Raw genomic sequence first — 26,985 nt, forward strand, 5'->3', positions numbered from 1 at the left:
ACTCTTCTTATTTCTTGAATGTCAAAACACCACAGAACCAAGGTGGAAGTAGAAAGAAGGTGGGGTAGGGTCTCAGTATAAGGAAGAGGATGGTGATGGAAGTTGCCACAATGGGGCTGAGCTTTTTCAAGTCATCTTTGTGCTGTTGTGTATCATCATTCATCACTGAGGGTCCACATCGTTTATTCTTACAGTTGACTCAGTGTTCACTAAACTCTTTAACAACTGTATTCTTTGTGAAGCCAGCATGCCAGGGAATTAAAGCATAATTAAGGTTCAAAACACTGAGAGGAAACGCCTTTAGAACTTAGACCCCCCCTCTCAACAGCTGAGGCTGGTCTCCCAGCCTCTGAGTGCCCTCCTTTGGTCTGTGCTGAAAGGACAAGGACCAAATTTCAATTTCTAAGATGCTTTTTTTTTTAAAGATTTTATTTATTTATTTGACAGAGCGAGCAAGAAAGGGAATACAAATTGGGGGGTGGGGGGCTGAGTAGGAAGCCCGATGCAGGACTCAATCCCAGGACCCCAGGATCATGACCTGAACCAAAGGCATTCACTTAACTGACTGAGCCACCCAGGTGCCCCACTAAAACCCTTTAATTTGTGCCACATAGAATTTGCGTTCCACTTGTCATTCCATTAGCTCCTGTTTGGTCTTACAGTTCTTCTTGCATTGACTTTTTCTTAATTCAACTTTCACCTAATTCCTGCTCGCTCCCTCGTGGTGTTTTGGACTGAGAGAAGCCACTTCCTGTTTGTTCTAGCAAGAACAGGAGTCTCTTAATCTGGTTCATCCACAGGGTCTCAGAGATAACTTAGTTAACATACCTCCTCACGTTCCTCATCAATAAGGCGCAGATAGGTAGAACTATCTTCTCAGGGGCGCCTGGGTGGCTCAGTGGGTTAAAGCCTCTGCCTTCGGCTCAGGTCGTGATCCCAGGGTCCTGGGATGGAGCCCCACATCGGGCTCTCTGCTCAGCAGGGAGCCTGCTTCCTCCTCTCTCTGACTGCCTCTCTGCCTACTTGTAATCTCTGTCAAATAAATAAATAAAATCTTTAAAAAAAAAAAAAAAAACTATCTTCTCAGTGGGAGAGTCCTGGAAGCAGTGTGGAAGAAGGCTGATAAATAAGTATCACATAACGAGAAGACAGATGGCATTGGTGGTGTGCGGTTATTTATAAGATCAGTTTCCCTGTCCAGACTTGACATGGGCAGAGTGAGTCATTATAGTGACCAAGTACTTCCATTGCCATATTTTTATCGTAATGCTTTAGTCAAGTACCTGATTCTTCTCCTATTGATGATAGTTCCAACCATGCCTAATGAAAGCATGCCTCTTCTTTCCCCACAGTTGGCTCTGAAAACCCACCATTAACGGTAATCCGAAAATTTGTACACCTACTGGACCAAAGTAACTTGGATTTTCAGGAGGAGCTGGAGGTCGCACGGTTAAGGGAAGAAGTGGTGACCAAGATCCGAGCCAATCAACAGCTCGAGAAAGACCTGAACTTGATGGACATCAAGATTGGGCTCCTGGTGAAGAACAGGATAACACTGGAGGTCAGTGCGATCTGTGGGGCCCTTGGCTCCCAGAAGAGAGAAGGAGCATGTGTATTTGCCCACAACACCTTTGTCCAGCTAAACTTATTAGGAATCCAGAATGTGTTGTCCAAATTCACCGACCATTTTTCTCATGGATCTCAGACCTGCAAAATTTTAGGACCCTGCCCCTTATAATATATTTTGTAAGATTTCTTTGCCATTCTGAAATGAAACTTATAGGAAACAAAGCCTACTTACATATGTACCTTCATAATGAGACTGAGGCCTTTCCATGAATATAAAAAAGTAATCGATAATAAAAACATGGTTTGCAACATGAAAGTACATGGGCCCAGTGCCATTAGAAGATGTGATCAAGTTGCCTGAGGCTTGGACCTCTTCCCAGAGTAACCACAAACTTAACGGAGTATGAATAGCCACAGATGAGACCAATGCCAGTGAGGGGGGAACTGTCTGTGATTTCACTTCCCAGAATGGAAAACAACTCTTTATTAAGTTCAGAATAAGCACGTTGATCTCCCCCACTGAACTGCAGTCCTAGAAAAGTCAGTGTATATTAAAATTGAGAGGAAATGTATTTTGGTTATATCTAAAACAACTAGTTTTTAGGCTCAAATAATCACAGAATTTTGACATACCAGAATGACCACCAGGACGTTGACAAATCCAGCCATGCAAAATGTGGAGAAGTTACACAGGAATGCCCTACAGATTGCAGGATAGCAGAGCATCCCAGTCCCCACCCTCTAGAAACCAGTACCTTCCAATTGTTAGGATGTTTTTAAAAAAATACCTTTACAGGGCACCTTGTGGCTCAGGCATTTGGAGGTCCGACTCTTGATTTCAGCTCAGGTCATGATCTCAGGGTCATTGAGGTCAAGCCCTGCGCTGGGCTTGGCATTTAACACAGCATCTGCCTGAGATTCTCTCTCTCTCCCTCCCTTTGCCCCTCCCCCCATTTACACAAACTCTCTCTCTCCCCAAATAAAAAAATGCAATCTTTAAAAAAAAAAACAGACACCTTTACACATTTCCAAAATGGCCCCTACAGAGTGGACTGCCCCCAAACCAGCCTTTAAGTAAATAATGCTATAGTTTAGTATCTGTGCTCCTTTCAGAGCTCTCTCAAACCATGTGAAAAGTATCATTTTTACCCAAGAAAGGAGACTTGTAGGGTAAGAGTTCTTTCCATGCCCCGGTTCCAGTGCCACATCAATTTTTAGAAAACAGGTAGGTTGGGAGGGTAATGGGAAGCTGACTTCCTGGAAACTCTGAGAAAGCTACCATGGGTCAAACACAGAGTGCCAGCTGCCACTAACTTGAGTCTGTGGTTCTGGAAACCTGGGAAATGAGCTGCTCAGGAGGCCAGCAGAGTAGTGGACGTGAATGCCGCACTCTTGTCTCTGGCCCTCGCAGAGAAATAGTGAGTGCACAGAAAATGAAGAAAATGGAGCAACTTATAAAGTAGGAAATGATGGTCTTTTCTAACTATTAAGAAAAGCACAATTTAAATGTTCTGTATTAAGTCTTTTTTCATTATTTCATCCAGAAAAATAGTACTTTTCTCCTTTAAAAAAAAAAAGTGTATTATTTGACAAACATGAGAATTTGTAAAGTATAATATATTCCAGAAGGTCCTTCAGAAAATTCCTTTTAAAGCCTTCCACTTCTGTTTTACCCTCCTCCCATAAAGTTGTAAACAGGAAATGCCTTGCCTTTTAAAATAAAGGCTGTTGCAAAACACTGAATAGTAGACATAACAAGTAGCTTGTTACTCATGTGGAAAATGAAATTGTGGCAAATTTTCAGGTCCTGAGGACAGTTGAAGATTTTTTTAAAAGTATTCCCAATTGATAGCATTGTGGAACAGATGTGATTTTTCAACTTATGTTTTCAAATTCCAAATATTGATTACTTATTGGAAATTAAGCTAACGATTATTAAGCATATGGTCTTTAGTGTTATTACCAATAGTCACATTTTTTTTTAAAGATTTTATTTATTTATTTGACAGACAGAGATCACAAGTAGGCAGAGAGGCAGGCAGAGAGAGAGAGGAGGAGGCAGGTTCCCTGCCGAGCAGAGAGCCCGATGCGGGGCTCGATCCCAGGACCCTGGGACCATGACCCGAGCCGAAGGCAGAGGCCTCAACCCACTGAGCCACCCAGGCGCCCCCAATAGTCGCATTTTTAGTCTGATGATAAGAATAGTATAGGTGAAGCTTTATAGTAGTGAAAAAGTGAAAAAAAACCCCAAACACAAAAACAATAAACAGAGAACAACAGAATTAGTTGAACATGTAGGTTACGTAGCCACTAAAAATAATGTTTTCAAAGAACATTTAAGGGCGGGGGAAAAGTTTGCAATACAAGAGCAAAGATAGTAGTACTTAAAGCAGTAAATTTCATTTGTTGTGAAATATATATATACACATACATATATATGACATACATATATATGTGTGTGTGTATATATATATATATATATATAAAATATATAAATATTTATTTATTTATTTTTTACTTAAAGCTAGAAAAAAAGTGATTTTTCTTCAGGAGGCTGGTGAAATTGAACTTCTTGTATCGTTTTTTTTCCTAAATACCAAGCATATTGGGGCACCTGGGTGGCTCAGTCCCTTAAGCATCAGCCTCCAGCTTAGTTCATGATCCTGGGGTCTGGAATCAAGCCCCAATTGTGCTCTCTGCTGGTCAGGAAGTCTCCTGCTCTGTCTCCCTCTGCCTGTAGCTCCCCTGCTTGTGCTCTTTCTTTCTGTCAAGTAAATAAATAAAATCGTTTAAATACATACATACATACATACATAAATACCTACATACTGAGCATGTGTTTAATGAGGAAAGAGGAAGTAGTTTGATTTATAAAGAAGAACTCCAGCTCTCTAAAATTCTTCTAAAATTGATGTTCCTCGCCTGGCTGGCTCAGCTGGTAGAGCGTGCAACTCTCGATCCTGAGGTCATGCATTCAAGCCCCATGTTGGGCGTACACCTTACAATCAATCAATCAATAATAAATAATAATAAATAAAAAATAATAAATAAATAAATAAATAAAAAGTAAAATTGGCATTCCTCCTAGAAATCACAGAAAGTCAGTGGGTGAATGAAATGACTAACATTGGTTTTAGGCAAAAGAAAAAGGCTTAGAGATGGAAACAAAGCAACTGAGGTAGAAGTTTCTTGGAGAAGTAGGGAGGAAGGGAGTTACAAATTCAAACTAACTTGAAAGAAAATCTGAATGGAAAATGAAAGTAATCTTGGGGCACCTGGGTGGCTCTGTCGGTTAAGCATCCAGCTCTTGATTTCGGCTCAGGTCATGATTGCAGGGTCGTGAGGTCGAGCCCTATATCCAGCTCCATGCTAGGAGGGGAGACCGCTTGAGATCCTCTCTCTCCCTCTCCCGCCGCCCTTCTCTCCACTCACAGAAGTGTGTGCTCTCTCTCTTTGAAATAAGTAAACAAATCTCTTTTTATAAAGATTTTATTTATTTATTTGACAGAGATCACAAGTAGGCAAAGAGGCAGGCAGAGAGAGAGAGGAGGAAGCAGGTTGAGCAGAGAACCCGATGCGGGACTTGATCCCAGGACCCTGAGATCATGACCTGAGCCGAAGGCAGAGGCTTAGCCCACTGAGCCACCCAGGCGCCCCGTAAACAAATCTTTTTAAACAGAAAAAAAGAGAAGTAAAAGGAATCTTGAACCCCTGAAATACTCATTGATGAATGTGGTGTATAATAGGAGTGCAGACGTGAAAGCCAGGGCTACCTAAAATGCAGGGAAAGCCAGGCTCTGCAGGTACCCCTAATTTCATGTCTCCAAATCCCAAACTCTTTGTACTACTCTACACCTTCTATAAAAATTTTCATATTACAGCCTATGACCTGCACGCAGGTATCCTGTGATCAGAGAAAGGGGACAAAATGGTGGCTATCGGAGCAACATCAAAATGAGGGAATATCATGAACAAGTTAAATACTGTTGCTCCTTCAAACCACTGTTCTTCCCATGTTCAAGATTTATTGGTAAGAATAAAGGACATTACATTTCTTTTAGTGAAAAGCATATGCGTTTGGAACCCCTCCCTGGTTGGCCTTTAGCTCCTTCTTTAAGCTTTGCAAAGAAAACTTCTGTTGACACAAGAGCAGTCTTTTTTTTTTTTTTTAAAGATTTTATTTATTTATTTGACAGAGAGAAATCACAAGCAGGCAGAGAGGCAGTCAGAGAGAGAGGAGGAAGCAGGCTCCCTGCTGAGCAGAGAGCCCGATGCAGGGCTCGATCCCAGGACCCCGAGATCATGACCTGAGCCGAAGGCAGTGGCTTAACCCACTGAGCCACCCAGGCGCCCCCACAAGAGCAGTCTTAAGCAAGACATGATTTCAGGGAAGAAGGAAGATGGGCTTCCTGCCATGACCCGCATCACTGTGTTCCGTCTGTCCACCTGCTAGCTTCCCCCACCCTTCCCCCTCCAGGGCTCAGCATCTGCTGCTCAGTTCCCGTCCTGGATTATTCTCCATGTCCTGGCCTCACCAAATGTCTCTCTCTTCTAATGGAGAGAAATTTAGTTTCGCCCCTGAGCTTGCTTGCCACTCCCACCCCCTCTTCTCTCTTCTCTTTTCTGTATGTCAAAAACCATAACATACAGCTGAAGTCTGGGAACAAAACAAATGAAAAGTCTTCAGTTTCCAGAGCCACCTGCATTGAAAATAATGGGAGGGGGAGTTAAATAGCAAGATTTTTTTTGTCTGCCACATATTTAAAAACAAGATTATCTATTTACTCCATGTATTTGAGAGACTTGAACTCCCGGTGCCTCGCCAGTGACTTGAAGAGAAGAAAGCTGGGCTATATGCTGTAAACCAGACTTAATCTAGTGATGTTTTAGGACTTCTTATCAATAAGGACGTCAGACAGCTGCCCACTCAGACTTCCCCTTAACCGATGCTTAGGTACACTTCCTTTCTTCCTCCTGAAATTTTTCATATGCTTATGAAGTAAGGGTGAAAATATTGCCTTTTTTAAAAGTTCGTGGAGATACAGATCAAATCCCCCTCTTTCTGCATACTAGCAATGAGGAGGACAGAAGTAAGGGATGAAGTTCAGGTGGCCCCCCTCTAAGCTGAGAATGGACAAGAGTAAAATCGTAGACCCACAGGACAGTGAGTATGACCACATGGAACCATCTGACAGCAGAACTCCAAAGAGGTTTTTTTTTGACCCATGGACTAACCCACACTATGGGAGAATAGGGTGCTAGGACGCAAGCAGATTTAGAACTTTACTCAAAAGCTGACGGTAGTTCTCATCCCCAAGGGCAATTGGAAGTGGTGGCAGGCACCTATATGGTTGTCAGAATAACTAAGGGTCCCTTCGGGCATCTGACGGACAGGGGTCAGGGATGCTAGAGGACCAGTGATCCAGGGATGCAGGCACAGTAAAGCATTGTATTGTCTGAAATCCCCAGAGTGCCCCACCTCAGGAACTGTGGTTGAACATCCTGATGCTGGCTGCAGATCAACTCCTCAAGTGGAGGCTGGGCTAAGAGCTCAGAAAGCAGACAGAAGATTTAGGAAAAACAGCCTTATTGCCACCTACTCTGTGGGACAGTGACCCAGCGTTACATAGCAGAGGAGACACTCATTCTAGAACCCTGGCGTTCATTTGAGTCATGTGCCACTGGGGGGTCATGAAAGCAATTAAATGAGTCACATCAGGAATCTTTAGAAGTTGAATAGAGTAAAAGCAAATTGAGGATATCAGAGTGTATCCCAGTATGGATAAGTATTTCATATTGAGTGTGTGCATGCATGTGTGTTTACCAGCAAAAGAGGTAAGATGTATTTTGTACTGTGGGTCCCTGTAGGGGCACCTGGGTGGCTCAATGGGTTAAAGCCTCTGCCTTCGGCTTAGGTCATGATCTCAGGTCCTGGTATCGATCCCCGCATCGGGCTCTTTGCTCAGCAGGGAGCCTGCTTCCTCCTCTCTCTCTCTGCCTGCCTCTCTGCCTACTTGTGATTTCTGTCTGTCAAATAAATAAATAAAATCTTAAAAAAAAAAAAAATTTGGTAGACCCTTACCTAGGAGTCCTGCTCTTGTTCATGGTCCTTTATGCACTTGAAGGGAACACAATAGCCTGAAATGACCTTGTAACAAGGTTTGCAGCCACACCTTTTCAAAGATTCTGTTGTAAATGGTTAAAGGAGCCTGACTGATAAAATAAACTTTGTTGGGCACCTGGTGACTCAGTCAGTTAAGCATCTGCCTTCAGCTAGGGTCATCCTGGGATCAAGTCCTGCATCAGGCTCCCTGCTCAGTGGAGAGCCTACCTCTCCCTCTGCCTCCTACTCCCCCTGCTTGTGCTCTCTTTCTCTCTGTCAAATAAATAAGTAAATTCTTTTTTTTAAAAAATTTTAATTAACTTTGTTAAATATTTAGGGGATTCTTTTCACTTCTATCTTTAATTGCTGCATTGCATATTTGCATATTTTTTGAGAAGATCTAATTCATTCTTTAAAAGTGTATACTTTAGTGGTTCTTAGTATATTCACAAAATAGTGAAACCATAATGTCCATAGGCCTAGAACATTCACCCTAAAAAGAAACCTGAGAGAAAATGTTTTCAAATTAGCTGGTGAGTTTTATCATGCGAATAACATTTCACTTCAAAAAAACAAGACCTATATCGGTTAACAGTTACTACCTAGTCTCCCCTACAGCAGAGCAACTATTAATCTACTTCCTGGCCGAACAGATTTGCCTGTTGTGGATATTTCATATGAATGGAATCACACAGTATGTGGTCTGTTGTGACTGGCTTCTTTCTCTTAATAAAGTGGTTTGTTTGTTTGTTTTTGTTTTTAAAAGATTTTACTTATTTATTTGACAGACAGAGAGCACAAGTAGGCAGAGAGGCAGCCAGAGAGAGAGAGAGGAGGAAGCAGGCTCACCGCCGAGCAGAGAGCCGGACACAGGACTTGATCCCTGGACCCTGAGATCATAATCGAGCCAAAGGCAGAGACTTAACCCACTGAGCAACCCAGGCACCCTAGTAGTGTTTTTGAGGTTCGCCCATGTTTTAGCCTGAGTCAGTACTTCATTCCTCTTTATTGACAAATAACATTCCATTGTATGGATATACCACATTTTATCTATCTATTCATCTGTTAATGAACATATGAGTTGTTTCCTCTTTTGGGGTATTATGAATAATTCTGTGAACATTCATGTACACATTTCTGTGCGGACATAGGTCCTCCATTCTCTTGGATATATACCTAAGAGCAGAATTTCTAGGTCATATGGTAAGTCCATCTTTAACTTTTGAAGAACTACCAAAATGTTTTCTAAGTGGGTATACCATTTTACATTCCCACCAGCAAGGTATGAATTGGGAAAATGTCTATTCAAATCTTTTGCCATATTTGATTGGGCTACCTTTATTTTTGAGATGCAAGAGTTCTTTATATCCCTCATTTGATGTATAATTTGCAAATGTTTTCTCCCCTTCTGTGGGTTGTCTTTTTATTTCATTAGTAATGTCCTTCGAAGCACAACAGTTTTACTTTTTATGAAGTCCAATTTATTTTTTCTTTTGTCACTAGTACATTTGGTGTCATATATAAGAACCCATTGCCTAATCGAAAGGGACAAAGATATATGCCTAGGTTTTCTTTCAAAAATTTAATAGTTTTAGCTCCTACATTTAGTTCTTTGATCTCTTTTGAGTTAATTTTTCTCTATGGTGTGAGGTAGGGGTCCGACTTCTTTCTTGTAAATGTGGATTTCCAGTTATCCCAGTATCATCTGTTGAAAAGACAATGCTTTCCCTATTGAAATGTATTGGTGCCTACATTACATCTTAAGAACAGCTAAGTACAGCTTTAGAGAACAAATATTACAAAAGCTAAATTCACCTGCAAGCTGAGTTTCCTTTAACATTCTCTGTCTTTTGTTTCTTCCTAAGGGAAATGTGGAAAATTAATCTTTCAAGGTGTGTGTGAAGGGCGGAGATTAAAAAAAAAAAACAGCAAAATAAAAAGTAATCATTTCATAAATTCCTTTTCAGGATGTAATTTCACACAGAACGAAGCTGAATAAGAAAAAAGGTGGAGAAATGCAAATACTGAATAACACTGACAACCAGGGAATTAAAAGTTTGAGTAAAGAGAGGAGAAAAACACTAGAAACCTACCAGCAGCTGTTTTATCTTTTACAGGTAAGAATAGTTGCTTTCACTAAAAGCTTTGGATTGAGACTCTATATTCCTTGCTGGTGGTTTATAATGGATCTTTTCCCAATAAAAAGTTGTAGTCATTGACATGTTTGAGCATGTACCCAGTGCTAAGTACTAAATACCCAGTGCTGTTCTGGGTGCTTCACACATATCATCTCTTTGCATTCTTCCTACCACCCTCGGAAAACTGTAATTATTCTTATGCCCATACTACAGATGAGAAAACTGAGATACACCCAGTAAATGGTAAAGCAAGGGTATTGGAACCCAGGCAGTTTGACTTTGGAGCCCCTGCTTCTGAGACTACGTTATATTACCATTATCTGCAGAGACAGGATAAAATAAGCAGATGCTGTTGGCCGTGACAAAATTAAAATATGTGCCAAACAGATCTTTATCTGAACCAGCTGGCCCTTCTTTTGAGAAAAGAGCCAGAGTTTGGATTAGGGCAATAGGGCATCTTTTTTATTTCATTATTTTCATGGCATCACTACGATGTCAACGAACAGTCATTTTCCACTGCTTCAAGGGCGCAGGTAAGAACTAGTTAGGTTGAACTGCTTATGGTTGGACTGTGGTAGACCAGTTACTGTTTTGGTTAATCACTGATTCACCTTATCTGCTCTACCAGCACATCCACTCAATCCCAAAGGAAAGTGAGTAAGCAAGTGTTAGTGATAAACAAAGCCTTCCCTTTGGCAGGAAAACTTTCCCCCAAAAAGTAGGTCAGCTGTTCTTCCTTGAGTCAGGTGTCCCTTTGTGTGGGGAGGCTGCTGCTCTTGGTGGTGACTCCCTCAAGGCCTGAAGTCCCTGAATCTTTCCTTGGGGACCACAGTGACATTAGGTATACATAAGACATATGACCCAAAGCATGAATGAAGTGTGGTTCGTCCCATGAGAGAAGTTATGTTAATTTTAGTACACACACGAGAAGGCTCTGTCTGGAGAAAGAGTGGCGAGCAGGTGTAGTGCCACAGTTGGCCACGATGTGGCAGCATAGAAGGACAATGTAAAAACAGTATTGTTTGTAGAATCCATTGCTTAACTAACCCCAGCAAACTTCCCAGAAAGAAAGGGGGCTCCCACTGGGTAGGGAAGGGTTTTTGTCTACCTCAACTAGAATAGCAGTCATCTACCAGTTGAAAATTTGATCTTGGGTATTTCTTCTTCTTGTTTTTTTTTTTTTTTTAAGATTTTATTTATTTATTTGACAGACTGAGATCACAAGTAGGCAGAGAGGCAGGCAGAGAGAGAGGGGGAAGCAGGCTCCCCGCTGAGCAGAGAGCCTGATGTGGGGCTCGATCCCAGGACCTGGGATCATGACCTGAGCCGAAGGCAGAGGCTTTAACCCACTGAGCCTCCCAGGCGCCCCATTTATTCTTTTTGACATCCGTGAACCTCACAAATGTATGAGGTTTCTCTAGGATTTAGTTTCTAGTATTAGGTTTTGATAGAATTTGTGTCATAAGGAGAGTGAAATTGTAGTCATTAGCCTAAGACTTGTATTTTTTACCTTTTTCTACATGTGGAGACCCATGAATGGAAAGGGTAAAAAGCACAGGAACATGTTGAGAATAACACCACCATTTTATTCCCCCAACAACCCCAAACTGCCAGTCCCAGAGCTCCACCATTCCAGTGGCACCGAGTCCGAGTGAAGTGTCTCTTGAAATCATGTCATTTTCTTTACCTTTTCTCGAGACATTAGCCTGAGCTCATTGAGGAAACTGCAGAAAAGCAAATGGTCTGGATTCCCTTGGCCTTTGAATGATGCCTTGGCAAGAAGTTAGAGCCAAGCACAGGTCAGCTGCTATAGGTTTTGCTTGGCGTTCACCTCTTAAGTCTCAGCCTCTGTGGAAAAGTGTTCAGGTCATCTGGGAGGCATGAGCAGTAGGCTTTTTAGCTTTAGTGTGGGTTTCCTTTCTCCTCATCCCATATGGTTCAGTGTGGAAAAAGAATCACTGCAGAACTGTAGAGAAAGCGTTGTCCTTAGCTAAGGCTTCACAAAGTTTTAATCATGATGAGCTTGAAAGTAAATGGAAGTGGTGAGTTAAACTAGAATCTGGGTTTTCCTTCAAAACTTTACAGCCAAACTGCTTGGGTGTATTAAATGAACACTAGTTTCCATGTATGGAAAATTTTCTTTTCTCATCAGAAGGAAGATGAAGAATAGAGATATTTAATTTCTCTATGTAAATATTTTCCTCTACATCCTATATAGTAGTTGTCCTCCTTTAACCTCATCTGGCTGGGGTAGCTACTGGAGAAAACCCATATTACATGAAGGGTGCTGGCGCATCTCAGAATGCCAACCTCAGATAAACCCTCAGGACTGCACTTTTTTTAATATTTTTTTATTTTTATTTTTTTATATTTATTTTATATATTTTTAATTCTTGGGTTTTGCAGTCTCTTTTTCTTTCTGTCACTTTCTTCTACCATTTCACCCATCAGCTATCTTGACCTCACCCCTCCCTTCAGCGTCCCCACTTCACTCCTACCTTCTTTCTCCTTATAAAACCTCCTAGCATCCCACTGTCTCCACATGTAAACATATCCTTTTCTTTTTTCTTTCTAGTCTCAGAATATGGGATGTACTTCCTTCTGTCCACTCATCAGTCTTTCTAGAATAATCTATGTAGCTGGGCTCTTGGATTATTATTGCCAGTCTCTTCAGATACTGGAGTCTCTTGGCCAACTCCTCTCTCTTCTGTGTCTCTACAATAAATAGTAATATGTAGCTTGAAATGGTTAAGAGTATATAATGTACATAATATAATTATATTTCATAAATATAGAGCATATAAACTTAAATCCTATTGTAACTTTATAACTTCCTCTAGTATTAATATTCGCTGACACCTTTTGAAGTTTTATTATGTGTCAGATACTCCACTATATGCTTTCTATATATTAAAGGGGATAGGGTACTCCTCTCTGGTTTAATAATATATTAACATAGAGTTTTTGGGGGGGACTTTGTCCTTCTTCCCTCTTTTCTTTTAGACCAATCCTTCGTACCTGGCCAAGCTGATTTTCCAGATGCCACAAAATAAGTCAACTAAATTTATGGACACTGTTATTTTCACACTATACAATTATGCTTCCAATCAGCGAGAAGAGTATCTACTCCTCAAGCTTTTCAAGACTGCTCTGGAGGAAGAAATAAAGTATGTATATAAGTATATATGTAAAAATATCAATGAATAGATCGTTTTTGGGGCAGCTCTCTCTGACTTACTAAAATACTGTTTAAATTATCCTTATAAGTTACTCATACATACTCAAGTATATCAAATTGCTTAAGAAATTTCTACATCACTATTGGTATTTCCTGATACAGCCTTCTTGATAGCTTTTTTAGAGCTAATTTAGCTTTTGATTTTGCAAGTAAACAGCAACTTGAAAATCAAAGCTTTTTTGAAAGTCAGTGGAAAAAATTTAAAATCCTGTGACTAATAAAGCTATAAACAGATGGGGATAACAGTCTCTGCCAAAAAGTTTTCTTTTACTTCTCACAGTAAAAGTTAGACTGATTTTTGCTTATTTATTTTCTGATTCAGTTACTGTTTTTTAAAAAATGTGCAAATACCTATATTAAAGGGGCCAAAAAAATACAGGGAAAATGCCCTTAGCCAACAAGATAGATCTCAACTGCTTTCCTAGATTCTTACAACTTGAGCTAGACTGGTTCCTATGGACCTCTGAAGCATGTTAGCTAGGAACCTCTGCCCTCAGAGTGTCTGTAAGCCAGCCTCAGAAATAGGATATATGAGAAATAGAAATGTGTGCGCTGAAATAAATAAGTACTAATGAATGATACACACAGTGTAACAGATCAGAGGGATTGAGAGAAAAGTTCCAGGTACAGATGACATTGTAATAGCGATGTAACAGTATAACAAGACAGACACAGCTGTACTTGTGGGGAACACAGAATAATGTATAAACCTGTCAAATCACTAGGCTCTACGCCTGAAACTAATGTAATGTGTGTCAACTCTACTCAACAGATAAAATATAAGAAAGGGAGGGAGGTAGAAAAGTTCCAGTTAGGTCAGCCGATAAAGACTTTAGGGAGAGGAAGTAGTTGATCCAAATCCTTGAAGAATATCTATAGTTTTTTATAAGAAAAAAATGGAAAAGCGAAATAAAGCACACTGTTGACAGAAAGCATGGGCCAAAGTCTGCAAAAGACCATAGGATCCTTCTGACCAAAATGAGATTTAACAAGTCACAAACAGGAGATGGAACTAGAAAGATAGGTTGGGCCAGAGTACGGGAGCCACCAAGTCCAGACCCAAGTGCTGAGGCCCTTTTCACCTCCTTGGAAGGCCTGAAAGGTCTTTGAGCAGATTATTGACACGGCCACACTGGGTTTTTTAGAGGATTGATCTGCTTCTGTGTTTGGACAGAATAAATGAAAGCCGCACAGGTCAGAGAAATGGGGGCATCAGAAGGAAAAAAATATAGTTTGGGTTTTTAACACAGTGAGTATGAGCTAGAGGTATAGAATGTGAGGGGGGAAATGTCCAGCCAAAGGTCAGAAATCCAGGACCAGCTCCCAGGGAGGAGAGGTGGATTAGACACTGAGATCAGAGGACAAGTTCCAAGCAGATAGTCCTTGAGACTGCATGCCTGAGTGGGGTGTGAGGGTAGATCATGTAGAAAGACGTGAAAGCCAACAGTTCAAATGTGAGGAGAGGAGCCAGCAAAGGAGACCAAGGGAATGACTGGGTGAGATGAGGACTGGAATACGACACTCTGAGACACTGAGGGTAAAGGGAGGCGCAGAGGGAGCATGTGGTCACGTGGGAGGGTGAGAGGCTGCACGGAGGTGAAAGCGAGGCCAATCAGGGAGGCTCACAGGAGCTGGCAATCAGCAATCAGGAAGCTTCCCTGTGGTGCATTTGAGCTCGATTTGAAGAAGTGGAGTCAGTTCGTTGAGTCGAGAACATTGTTTTTAAAATTTGGTAACTAGATGGGACACAATGACCCCCTCGATTCTTCTTACTATCTGTCCACTTTCAGTCCCTTCCTGCCTTCTAGATTGAAATTAAAGCCGAGCACTTATTCTCACATCCTTGAGTCCCTCACATAATGAACACACATCTTACAAACAATTGCTTGCTTTTAAACCATGCCACCTTCAATTTTCATGGAGGAAGTAGAGCCCCATGAAGTCCTTGCCCCCCAGAGAGTATATAGGCTGTTTAAAACTCTACCCACAGAGGCAACCCATTTGTTCTGGTCTGGGCTTCTTTCAGATCAAAGGTGGATCAGGTGCAGGACATAGTGACTGGGAACCCCACGGTCATCAAGATGGTTGTGAGCTTCAACAGGGGTGCCCGGGGACAGAACACGCTGCGCCAGCTCCTGGCTCCGGTGGTGAAAGAGATCCTGGATGACAAGTCCTTGGCCATCAACACGAGCCCTGTAGAGGTGTACAAGGCTTGGGTGAACCAACTGGAAACACAGACTGGAGAAGCCAGGTACCTGAGCCCGGAAGATGTTGGTTTTCAGTCATGTTTTATGATCATTTTTACATGGTTATTATAAATACTCTTAAGCTCTCTTAAAAAAACAAAATTTACTGTCCAGCGGCAGTTTTCAACTGAAGATGTTCCCTCCCTCTAACATATCCATTCTTGAACTCTCGCACATCTCTATATGACACAGTATTTTCAACATTCAGCACCATTTGATCCCCAAATTCACAACTTCTATAATTCTCTCCTTTGGTTCTTTGTGTGTTTCTAAACCTAGACCTGGAAATATTACAGACTTTCTCTTCACCTGATTTTTTTTTTTTTTTTTTACGGTTACCAAGTCAGTAAGTTCCCTGTGTAAGCATTAGTAAGCCAGGTAGGATGGCTTATCCTGGGTGGTAGTTGGTAAATCTAAGCAATCTCAGCTTTTTATCTTGTGCAAAAGGGTGCCTTGTGCAATCGTTAAGATATGCACAGAGAATTATGTGGATGGTTCTCCCAGCACTGTTTGTAACAGCAAAAAGTTGGGGAAAGTCAAAATATTTATCTGTGAGGAATTTGTTAAATAAATGTTTGTATAACACATAGTAGACTTAGTAAGTGTTTGGAATAGTGGTATAGAAATATTTTTATTGGCATGGAAAAAATGTTTGTGGTATAATTTCCAGTTGCAGTTGGGTACAGAAAACCATTTTCGATTAAAATACATGTATGTGTGTATGATATATAGATACACACACATATATGTAGGGTCTGTATGGAAAATGTGTATGTATCAACTCTATTATACCCATGTGTGTTAGGCCCACATATACAGAAGTATAGTGTAGGACCTAGAAAGTTATGCACCAAGATATGAAAGATGGTTGTCTCTGGGTTGGTATTGTATTCTTGATTGTTTATATTCAATTTTTTCTGTAATGAACGTACTGCTTTTTTGTAATTAAAAAAAGGGGTGCCTGGATGGCTCAGTGGGTTAAGCATCCAACTCTTTTTTTTTTTAAGATTTTATTTACTTATTGGACAGAGGGCCAGTGAAAGAGGGAACACAAGCAGGGGGAGTGGGAGAGGGAGAAGCAGGCTTCCCGCCGAGAAGGGAACCCAATGTGGGACCCGATGACAGGACCCTGGGATCATGACCTGAGCCGAAGGCAGATACTTAACAACTGAGCCACCCTGGTGCCCCAGCATTCAACTCTTGATCTCAACTCAGGTCTTAAGCCCAGATCTTGATTTCAGGGCTCTGAGTTCAAGCCCTTTGTTGGGCTCCATGTTGGGGAACCTTCTTTAAAAAAGAGAGAAAATTAGATGAGTCTATATCACTTGAGTTGCCTCTTATTTTGCCAAGAGAGCCTGCAGTCCCCCTCATCCTACCAGTGGCAGAGGGACTGTCTGGACACATGGGACCTCCCCTCAGCTGGCAAACATTTTGTCCCTGAGGTCAGTGGGTGATGTCTGCTTCACTGTACAAAGCTTGATTGTAGAAACAGCATGGCAAGGACACAAATGCTTGTCCCTAAGCCCTCAGTTAATTGAATGCCCCTGTTGTGTTTTCAGCAAGCTGCCTTATGATGTGACCACTGAACAAGCTCTAACATACCCAGAAGTGAAAAACAAACTGGAGGCATCCATTGAGAACCTGAGACGGGTCACCGACAAAGTCCTCAACTCTATCATTTCTTCCCTTGATCTCCTGCCGTAAGTTGTACACGTAGCGACTTGAACTTTCTTCCCTGCAAGTTCTTGCAACACGATGGGACATAAATCCTCACAGTGGAGATAGGCGTTTCCTCGTGCTGTTTTAACACGATTTTAAAAGTTTGCCTGCGTTTGCATTGGAAATTCATAACTGTTCTTCAAAGAGGGAACACTAAAAATAGTGCCCAGTGACGATCATCAGCGAAGGTCCTGTGATTCTGTTACCATCTCATTTTATGTTTAATTTTTTAAGAAAATTGCTCCGCTGTGGTTGATGAGAACAACTGCTTTGTGTTTCTTTCTCACTTAGCCTTTTCCCATTCTTTTTTTTTGTCATCTGTTCTGCATGTAGTTATGGATTGAGGTATATAGCGAAAGTACTGAAGAATTCGATCCATGAGAAATTTCCTGATGCCACAGAAGATGAGCTATTAAAGGTAGATTTTCGAGGGTCATCTCTCCACAGCTTCTCTTGGGGGCATGAGCCAGAATAATTACCAGCATAACATTTTGTGAGATTTCTTCCCCCTCCATATGACTGTTAATAAAAAGCTGCAGGTCTTCTGTTTTGAATGACTGTCAAGGTTATTGATGATGCTGAAATTCCTTTAGAGATCTCTCACACATTATTGAGTTTCTTTATAGTAGTGCATCTGGGGGCAATGTGCTCTAATTAACCTAGGTTTCACCAAAAATAATATGATTAACTATATTGGTAATGTGGGACTCTTTTGACTACCTTTACAGAACTCATTTTTAGGATTCAGTTCAGAAAAGGATCTTTCTTGGGAAGAAGCAATGAATATATACTTCAATTTTTAATAGTCTAAAACCCTTAAGTTGTTTCTCTTAAAAATGGTCTTTTCCTCTGCATTCCTCCAGATTGTGGGGAACCTCCTGTACTACCGGTACATGAACCCAGCTATCGTGGCTCCTGACGGCTTCGATATCATCGACATGACCGCCGGAGGTCAGATCAATCCCGACCAAAGGAGAAACTTGGGGTCAGTGGCCAAAGTCCTTCAGCATGCGGCCTCCAACAAGCTGTTCGAAGGAGAGAACGAGCATCTCTCCTCTATGAACAATTATTTATCAGAGACCTATCAAGAGTTCAGGTGAGAGGAATCATTACTTTTGGAGAAACTTGTGAGATGATAAGGAAGAGTCCTGTGTGCTCTGTACCCAGAAGTGAAGTTGGAGATGAGGATTGGGAACCTCAGGGGACAGTGTGTATTTCTTCTTCTTGCCAACATGGCGGGAAAAGAATGGGCTGGGTCCCTTCTGCCTGAGGCTCCCCATCCCACCCCTACCCCAAGGGCCTCTGCTATCCTGAGTCATCCCCAGATGTTTGATTTCTCCTGTGGACAGAATGAAACCTTTATTCTTCCTGATGTGCTACAGGTTTAGAGGACTTAAAAGTCAGAAGAGCTGATTTCTTCTTCATTGAACTTATGAAGAAGGTGTTTGGTTCCATTTTCTTTAAGAATGTGTCCAGTGAGAAAGAACTTGCTTATCTGCAACAGACAACAGGACACTGAGTATTCAGTTTTTAAAAGGCTAAGGAAATCCAGCTTTCATATTTGTTGAGGATTATATATGACAATGTTCTATTCTTTAACCTCTGTTGTCACCCATATAAGACTTAGGTCTGTTGCCTTAATAGGCATTTCCAAATTCTATCACTGATCTTTCCATGGAAACATGAAAGGCGTGTGTCTGGTAGGAAGATCCATTCCCCCTCAAGCTCTCCACAGAAGCACATTCAACTTGGCGTTCATTTTTTACTCTTTTTGCCATTCAGTCAGTTGGTCATAGAAATAAAACATAAATGCAGCCTCTATAACTGCTCTGTTGGAAAGTTGATTTCCCACTCCTCAGTTTTTCTCTGGAAGAGTACTGCTCACAACGGTAGTTCATGATCATTATTTTCTATTTAGAATTGTGGCCTCTTGTGGGAAAATTCCCTCCAAATCCTCTTACTACAGGAAGTTTTGGTATCTCAAGCTGCTAATTTTAGTTCTTCTCACAGAGGAAAAATGTACTACTTCTTGCACATCCTTATCTGCTACTACAGCTTCCTTTTACTTCCGTTTTTCTCAGATTATTCTTATCAAACATCTGTGGTTCCAGCTCTTCTTCAAAAAGAAACAAAACCAAAGTCCCCCCTCTGCTTCCTCTTAAATTCATATTTTTTCCTCTCACACTTTTATTTATTCTATGTGTTCCTCAGCAACCTATTCAAAGTGTAGGAAGCCAAACTGTCAAAAAAGTGTAGAAGGACTAACTGTCACATGGAAACGTGCTCCTCTCCCATGCCAACATGGCTACCTGTCATTTAACCTCTTCAGCCTTGGGCTGGGAAGGTAGAGGCCTTTTGGATATATAAGCCTTGGGTACCCACAGGAGATAAATCAAGGATAATTTCAGGCACAGGCATGTGAAAATTGACTGCAGGGGAGCCTGGGTGGCTCAGTCTGTTAAGTGTCTGACTCTTGATTTTGGCTCAGGTCACGATCTCAAGGAGATTCTCTCTTTCTCTGTACCCCCACCCCCTTCCCAGGCACGGACACTCCCTCTCTCAAATAAGTAAGTCTTTTAAAAAAATAGATTCTCTCTCTTTCTCCTTCTGCACCTCCCCACTTGCACTCTCCCTCCTAAAAACAAAACAAAACAAAACAAAAAAAAAAGGAGGGGCACCTGGGTGGCTCAGTCATTCAGCTCAGGTCATGATCCCAGCATCCTGGGATGGAGCCCCGCATTGGGCTCCCTGCTCTGTGGGAAGTCTACTTCTCCCTTTCCCACTCCCCCTGTTTGTGTTCCCTCTCTTAAAGAAAAGAAGAGAGGAAAGAAGAAAGAGAAAGGAAGGAAGGGAGGAAAGGAGGGAGGGAGGGAGGAAGAAAAAGGAAAAGAAAGGGAGAGAGAGAGAGAAAGGAAGGGGAGGGGGAGGGAAGGGAAGGAAGGAGGAAGGAAATTTACCACCTTATAGAATGAAATACCTTCTCTGCCTATACAAGAGAACCTAAGCCATGATCAGTGCCCCTGGCTTTCTTGAACTCCCTGTCTAAATTTGCTATTATCTAAGGAAGAGACTTTTTAGAATCTGATTACTGGGGGAATGGGACATGGTACGTATTGGTGTTTTTAGCATTAACAGTTTTTCCATTAGTCAGCAACTATTGTTTGAATCAACTAGGAGTAGTGTAGGCTTAACTTGAATTTCAGTCACTTTGGCAACAAAAGCTCTGAAGGGTTATTAGGCCCAGGAACTTGTGCCATTTAAAGGAGCACATTTGGACACCTGGATGGCTCAGTTGGTTAAGCATTTGCCTTCTGCTCAAGTCATGATCCCAGGGTCCCGTGATAGAGGTCCACATCGGGCTCCCTGCTCAGCGGGGAGTATGCTTCTTCCTCTCCTTCTCCCTGACTACAGTCTCTCTCAAATAAATAAATGAAATCTTTTTAAAAATAAAGTAGCACATTTGATAAATTGCTTTCCAGATTATTTTCTCTAGAAAGACTTGATTCTTAGATTAAACACTATCCATCTTGACATTTTTGTTTAAATTTCAGGGGATCTGTTTTCAAAATAACATTTTTTAAATAACCTGCCCATAATTTGACTACATTAAGTCACTAGCAGAACGTGAGGCTGTGTTGCTCTCTCTATTCCTGCTCAAGGAGCTGGGTCCAACATAGGGAAACAGGGACTCAGCTTCTAGAGTTAGGAGCCATTCTGGAAGATTCTGTAACAAGTGCCCCCCTTCCCAACACACACACACACACACACAGTTTGAGATGGAGAATAAAGCACTAGTCATAATTCATGATTTCCTCAGTGTTTTGACAAAGCTATTTTTGAATTCTGTCTTAAGCATTTGTTTTCTTTGTTAGGAAATACTTCAAAGAAGCCTGTAATGTCCCTGAGCCAGAAGAAAAGTTTAATATGGATAAATACACAGATGTGGTGACAGTCAGCAAACCAGTCATTTATATTTCAATTGAAGAAATCATCAGCACACATTCAGTAAGTGGGGTCTTAGCACGTTTCAGATGCTGTTTTCTTGAAAATGCTTAGTCTCTTCAGGGCTTCCTATAAGCATGTGCTAATAATACTAAACTCAACATCCTAAGAAACCTTTGATTATTTATTCCCTGACTTACATATGAATAAGATTCCTTTTCCCAAACAAGTCACGTTTACTTTTTACATGGTGCGTTTATTCCCGCTAGTACATAATAAAACTCCTCCCAAACCAGCCAAGTTTTTTTCTTACATGATCTGTTGACAAAGTCAGCCTGTGAATGTAAAGTTTAAGTCCTGAGCAGGGATGGGTCCTGCTATTTCCTCTACCCACCAGGGCTACACTGCCTGAACACCCACAGTATTTCTCTTCCCCTTTGTAGAATCTTCCCAGCTTTTCCTTAAAATTCTGGGATAATGAGAATATTCTCTCTCTTCTAATGTTGGACATAAAGAGAGGGGAAAATAGGCTGTTCAAGGTTAGGAAAGAGAGGACACCCCACCCAACATTAGCTGTCTGCAAAGAATCATTTCTATTGTTCTGGAAAACCCCATTTCTCAAGGCAGTTTCATAGTCTGTGGTATGTCATAATGTCTCCATCCAGAGGGCATGCAAATATCACCACCATCAGCCATGAAAGGAATATTAAGCGCCTATTGGGGTCAGGGCCCTTAGCTCAGCACAGGAAAGCCTTAGATGGCTCCTTAATCATTTAAAGTAAAAAAAGAGGCTAAGTGTTGAGAGTATATTTGGTTTTTTGGGTTTTTGGTTTTTAAGACCAATTGGAACATATTTCCTGAAAAACCTGATTCCTAAAAGATAATCTTTTTGAAAAGTGCTTACCACCTTGCTCCTCTAAGAGAAGTCTTAGGGACATATTAGAAAAGCACTCCAGACCTCCCAAATCAGAGCTTACACTCTGCAAGAACCCAGGTTCTGAAGAGACACACTAGAGGTCAAGAAGCCTTCATTAATCGTATACCCAGTTTGGATTACACACAACTAGGAGGAAAGCATAACAAATAACACACCTCCGAATGGTCTTGTCCTGCCCATCAAAGCAGATACACTAAGAGATGACAAAATTGGCTGCTAAAATTTCAGTCCATGTTATCAAGTTCTTCCAAGAAACTAAAGCTTGAACCGGTTTAGAAGAAAGATTGGATCTTCTTTTGCTTTCCCTCTTTTAGGGTTGGAACAAGGAACCCCCCTAACAATTGCAACAAGTTCTCTATGAGTATTTTGAGTGACCTTAATCAATGGCTGGTCGGAACGGCCAGCCGAAGGAGTGAGTTGGTTGATCAAATGAAGAGGCTATACTTCTTTTCTCTATGTATAAACACTCAAAATCATAGAACATGTCCAGCAATGCAACATTTGCAACATTGCTCTAATGAGCGAGTGGACTCATTCAGATTTGAGCAACCACTGTTGTCTATTTTTATGGTAGATTACCCATCTCAAAAAAATGTTCACACACTGGCTACACATTTGTTGAGGGCAGTATCTTCCTGAAGAAGAAGTGGTAGGGAGTTCTCTTTTGGAATGAGACATTCTTTCCCAGGGATAGCAGAGAAAAAAATGTTACTGTGTTAATTTAGACTGTTACTCTTTAATGAGAAATAGTCTGTTCTTTTTGTTAACAAAAATTGAAAACAGAGGATTCTGCTTTCCTGGGAAATCTAGCTTGTGACCAGCTTGGAGTTTCTTCATGTGTTAGGTTGGAAGCAGATGTATAACGTGGGAGTATTATAATTGCAGAGGAAGACTATCCTGTTTACGGTCTGTCTCAAAAGAGGAGGTGTCCCCATGTACACAGAAACTTGGCTTCAGCTCAACCCACCCAGCCTGTGACTCCCTGTCCTCTAAGGAACATGGAGACCCTCAAAATAAGCTCTTCAAAGAGACATTTTCAAAAAATGTTTATGTTCTTTAATTACCAGAATAGAGGGTCGAAGCTAGCTGCCTAAATCCTCACTCCCCAGACAGCAGCCAAATCAGCTCTCCTGTCTCTTCAGAAAACAAGAACATAAATTTATCCTTTGTTTTGTTCTGTCACTAAAGTACCTTCCTCCAAAAATATACATACTACCATTCCAGATGCCACCATGTCATTTTATCTCCTTTGTTACTTACATAATGCCTTTCTTTACTCACCTTGGATCCTTTTGGGGATTGCGTAGCAGAAGAAACACCTGGTACATCCGGGTCTCAGGCCAAGGGACCATATGGGCATTTCTGTGATCCCTACCCTTGAAAGATCTTCAATGCCAGGCAGATTAAAATAGCTTAGTGGTGATTTTTTTTTTATAGCCATAGTGTTTGATTACTGCTTAATTTCTCTATGAAGAGATATTGAAAAGCACTTCCAGTTTACCCCCAGTATTAGTCAAGAGACTTCTGCCCCGTTGTAGCCCTTTCCTCTCCAACTCTGACCTTTTCAGTCAAGGTGGACTAGAGCACAGGGATTAAGTGGTAGAAGGCTGCTCTGAGGCATATCTCACAAGATCTTGCTGAAAGAGGGTTTGTGGACATCTTTCACAAAGCTCCAGTTTCTTCGTGTAAAGTAAGTACTTACTGCTAAGATAATATTGAAAACTGTGTGTCCCTGTGGTCTCTAATTTCAATAAATGTCAAACTTGTAATTAAGATTCCAACAGTAGGGGCACCTGTCTGGCTCAGTCAGTAGAGCATGGGACTCTTGATCCTCAGGGTCATGAGTTCAAGCCCCACACTGGGCATAAAACTTACTTTAAAAAATATATAAAAATTAAGTCCCAAACAGTATTAGAAGAACCTTGTCTTGGAAAACCGGAAAGGGAACGTGTAAGAATGGTAGCACTTACGAACTTACTTTTGTTTGTGTCTCTGTGTTTATTGCTGTCTCTATAAAGCTCCTGTTGGAACACCAGGAGGCGATTGCAGCTGATAAACAGGACTTGCTGAATGAACTACTGGAATCGCTGGGAGAGGTACCTAGTGTGGAGTCTTTTCTTGGTAAGAGCTTCTTCTGCCTCCTACTGTGGTTTGTGTTTAGTTGTTCAGTTTTCCTATTCTAGATCAAACAAGTCTTATTGCTTAACCTTACTTAAGAAGATAAATACACTAGCCCCCATCCTACATTAAGAGTTATGTAATTCGGGTGCCTGGGTGGCTCAGATGTTTTAAGTGTCTGCCTTCACTGGGTCATGATCCTGGGGTCCAGAGATAGAGTCCCGTGTTGGGCTCCCTGCTTAGTGAGGAGCCTGCTTCTCCCTCTGCCTCTGCCCTTTCTCCTTGCTCTTGCTCACTCTCTCTTTCATGAATAAATAAACAAAATCTTAAAAAAAAAAAAAACAGTTCTGTAATTCATCCTAGGTTACAAAGCAATTAGATATTCTTGAAAATAAACTCTAGATGGATCAAAAGGGATTAGTCAACCTGTACATAAAGAAAAGAAATCATTAAAGAGCCAAGTTTATTACAAATTCCTTGCTGAGTTTTATAAGGATTTCTTTTATTAAGTTCTGTTTTGAGTTTCTGGGCTCCATGTTATTTTAAAGTTCAAATCAGAGATTTTTTAAAGGGTGACTGGCTGGCTCAGTTGGTGGAACATGTGACTCTTGATCTTGGAGTTGCGGGTTCTAGCTCCACATTGGGAGTAGAGAATATTTCAAATCTTTAAAAGAGAGAGAGATCTTAAAAGTCTCTTGCAATGTATTAGAATGTGTTTTGTTTTGTTTTGTTTTATGAAGACCATTATCCCTGTACAACTGAGCCTGTCTTTCCCACAGAACCTTTATCTTGCGTTGCAGATGCCAACACAATGAGTGAATGGTAAGAATAACAATGTTTTATTTCTGCAGGGGAAGGAGCAGTTGACCCCAATGACCCTAACAAAGCAAATACACTAAATCAACTCTCAAAGATTGAGATTTCCCTTTATTTGACAAGCAAGTATGACCTAGGGGATGGCGAAGCTATAGATGGCCAAAGCCTCATGATAAAGTAAGTTTGGGGCATAATGGGCACATTGTGTCTCTGATTGCGCATCTTAAAACATGCAAATTTAAATAGGCTGAATCCCCAAATAATTCATTTTGATGTATCTAAATATCGAAATATGTTGTTTATTCATCAAACATCTGACCAACAGATAATGGACTACTTACCATTTAAGAAGAAACTAAATGTTATAATAGTTTATAAAGCCCATCTTGTTTTTCGGTTTTCCATGTAGCAATTTGATTCCTTTCTGTTAAGAAACAAAGTGATTAATTCTGCCTGTAAAAGTCCTGAGGTAACTAAAAGGGAAATAACTGTTTCTGAGTGGTGAAAAGATTAATGAGGAAATACTCGAGACCATATTTAATGTCTGGTATCCAGTGTTGATATAAAAGATGCACCACGGTAAGACCTAACACTGTCATTTGCTTTATTAACCTTCTTTCCTGTTACACTAAGCCCAGATATGTTTACCAGCTTTCATTTATACCCTAGTTTCTGCCCCCGAGAATTTACAGTGAAGCATTCATGATTTTATACTGTATTATTTCCATCAAGGCCTCTGGATGTTCCATACCAGCCCTTTACACACGGAGTAAGAAAGAATGAGATCCATCACTATAAATCAAAACACCGTAAGCCAAAACATATGCTCACCAGACAATACAGTTCTTAAGAACTTAAAAACAAAAGGATGCATAAGTCAGTTGTGTATTAGACTGAGGTAGAGAATGGAAGTGGGAAATGGGGCCAAAATGGAATAATTACGTATTTAAGTAATACTTCACACATTACTTCCAAGTTATATGTCATGAGTTCTGAGGTGGTTTTTATTTGTAACGAGAGCTATCCTTCCTGCCCCGACAGGATTCAAACAGCCCTCACCTCCAGTTAATTTTTTTCCAGCTGTTCATTATCATCCATTAAAATGGCGGGAAAAAACTTAGTGTCCTTTGTTCCCACCCGTGCTGCTTCTTTTTGGCTTCCTTAGTTTGTCCTCAGATTATCTAAGGCCTGACCTGTATTCATGTACCAAATCTTCAGGACCTGCTCTGTGTCCGTGGCCCTGGCTTGATGCTGGGGCTATAGCAGTAAACAAGCCATTAACGGTCTCTGCCCTCCAGGGGTCTGAAGTCCGCTGGTGGAGAGCAGGACAGAGGCCAAGCTGCAGGACTCTTACACAGCCTTGCCCTCAGAAAGAGTTTAAGGCAGTTCCTTTGACTACTAACTAGCAAGTCAGGTTGAATTTGCAGAGAGACAACACAGCGCAGGGCGGCGGAGGCAAGGGGGGAAACCGCGCAGTCTGTTCTCTGGGTTCCTCGGTGAAAGTGCCAATTGTAAAGGGAACTAGAAATGCAGATTGTATGGTTCTGCCATACAAATTAATGAGGCCGAGCATCCTATGATCTCATAAGCTTTGTCCTTAGAAGTCATGGGAGGAAATTTTCTCATAATTGGTTTGTTCTTTTATTTGAACATCATTTTCTAAAGGCAGTCAACTCAAATACATGCATTAATGAATGGAAATCACAATGTGGGTAGTCTAAAATGTCAAATAATCTCAATGTCCTGTATTTATATATATTTATACTTCTTTCTGAAGAGTCTCCATGTGTCTGTGAACTTTTGGAATTCATTTTAAAAGCAGAACCATACAAGTCAGGCCTGTTGGGCAGCCATATGTCTTAGGGGGAGAAACCTGGTCCATTGTCCTACCTGCCTCAGCCCTTGGGGGTCTCTGTCGCAGCTGCAAACAAATAGTGTCTAAGTAGAGCCACTCATTTTTTTCTTAAGTGGTAAAATATACATAGCACAAAATTTACCATTTTAACCTTCTAAAGTGTACAATTCAGGGGCATTTAGTACATGCAGAATGTTACACAAATATCACTATTTTCTAGTCCCAAAACATTTCATCACCCCAAAAGTAAACCTCACACCCATTAAGCAGTCACTCCTACCACCCCAGGACATCTTTCCAAGCC

General features: G+C 41.1%; 1 protein-coding gene across 3 annotated transcripts in view; it reads left to right on the forward strand.

The window, feature by feature from the left end:
- LOC111148214 (IQ motif containing GTPase activating protein 2) overlaps positions 1 to 26,985 on the forward strand; it is a 281,437-nt gene that overhangs the window by 233,740 nt on the left and 20,712 nt on the right. For all 3 annotated transcript variants that reach the window (XM_022504674.1, XM_022504675.1, XM_022504676.1), the window contains 10 exons: positions 1,353 to 1,561; positions 9,640 to 9,789; positions 12,814 to 12,977; positions 15,075 to 15,299; positions 16,854 to 16,994; positions 17,347 to 17,431; positions 17,877 to 18,109; positions 20,886 to 21,018; positions 23,911 to 24,013; positions 24,862 to 25,003. In XM_022504674.1, coding sequence (XP_022360382.1) covers positions 1,353 to 1,561; positions 9,640 to 9,789; positions 12,814 to 12,977; positions 15,075 to 15,299; positions 16,854 to 16,994; positions 17,347 to 17,431; positions 17,877 to 18,109; positions 20,886 to 21,018; positions 23,911 to 24,013; positions 24,862 to 25,003 — 1,585 coding nt within the window. The remainder of the gene's footprint in view (positions 1 to 1,352; positions 1,562 to 9,639; positions 9,790 to 12,813; positions 12,978 to 15,074; positions 15,300 to 16,853; positions 16,995 to 17,346; positions 17,432 to 17,876; positions 18,110 to 20,885; positions 21,019 to 23,910; positions 24,014 to 24,861; positions 25,004 to 26,985) is intronic.

The sequence above is a fragment of the Enhydra lutris genome, unplaced genomic scaffold (assembly GCF_002288905.1).
Source record: "Enhydra lutris kenyoni isolate GAN:26980312 unplaced genomic scaffold, ASM228890v2 scaffoldscaffold19, whole genome shotgun sequence".
NCBI classification, from domain to species: domain Eukaryota; kingdom Metazoa; phylum Chordata; class Mammalia; order Carnivora; family Mustelidae; genus Enhydra; species Enhydra lutris.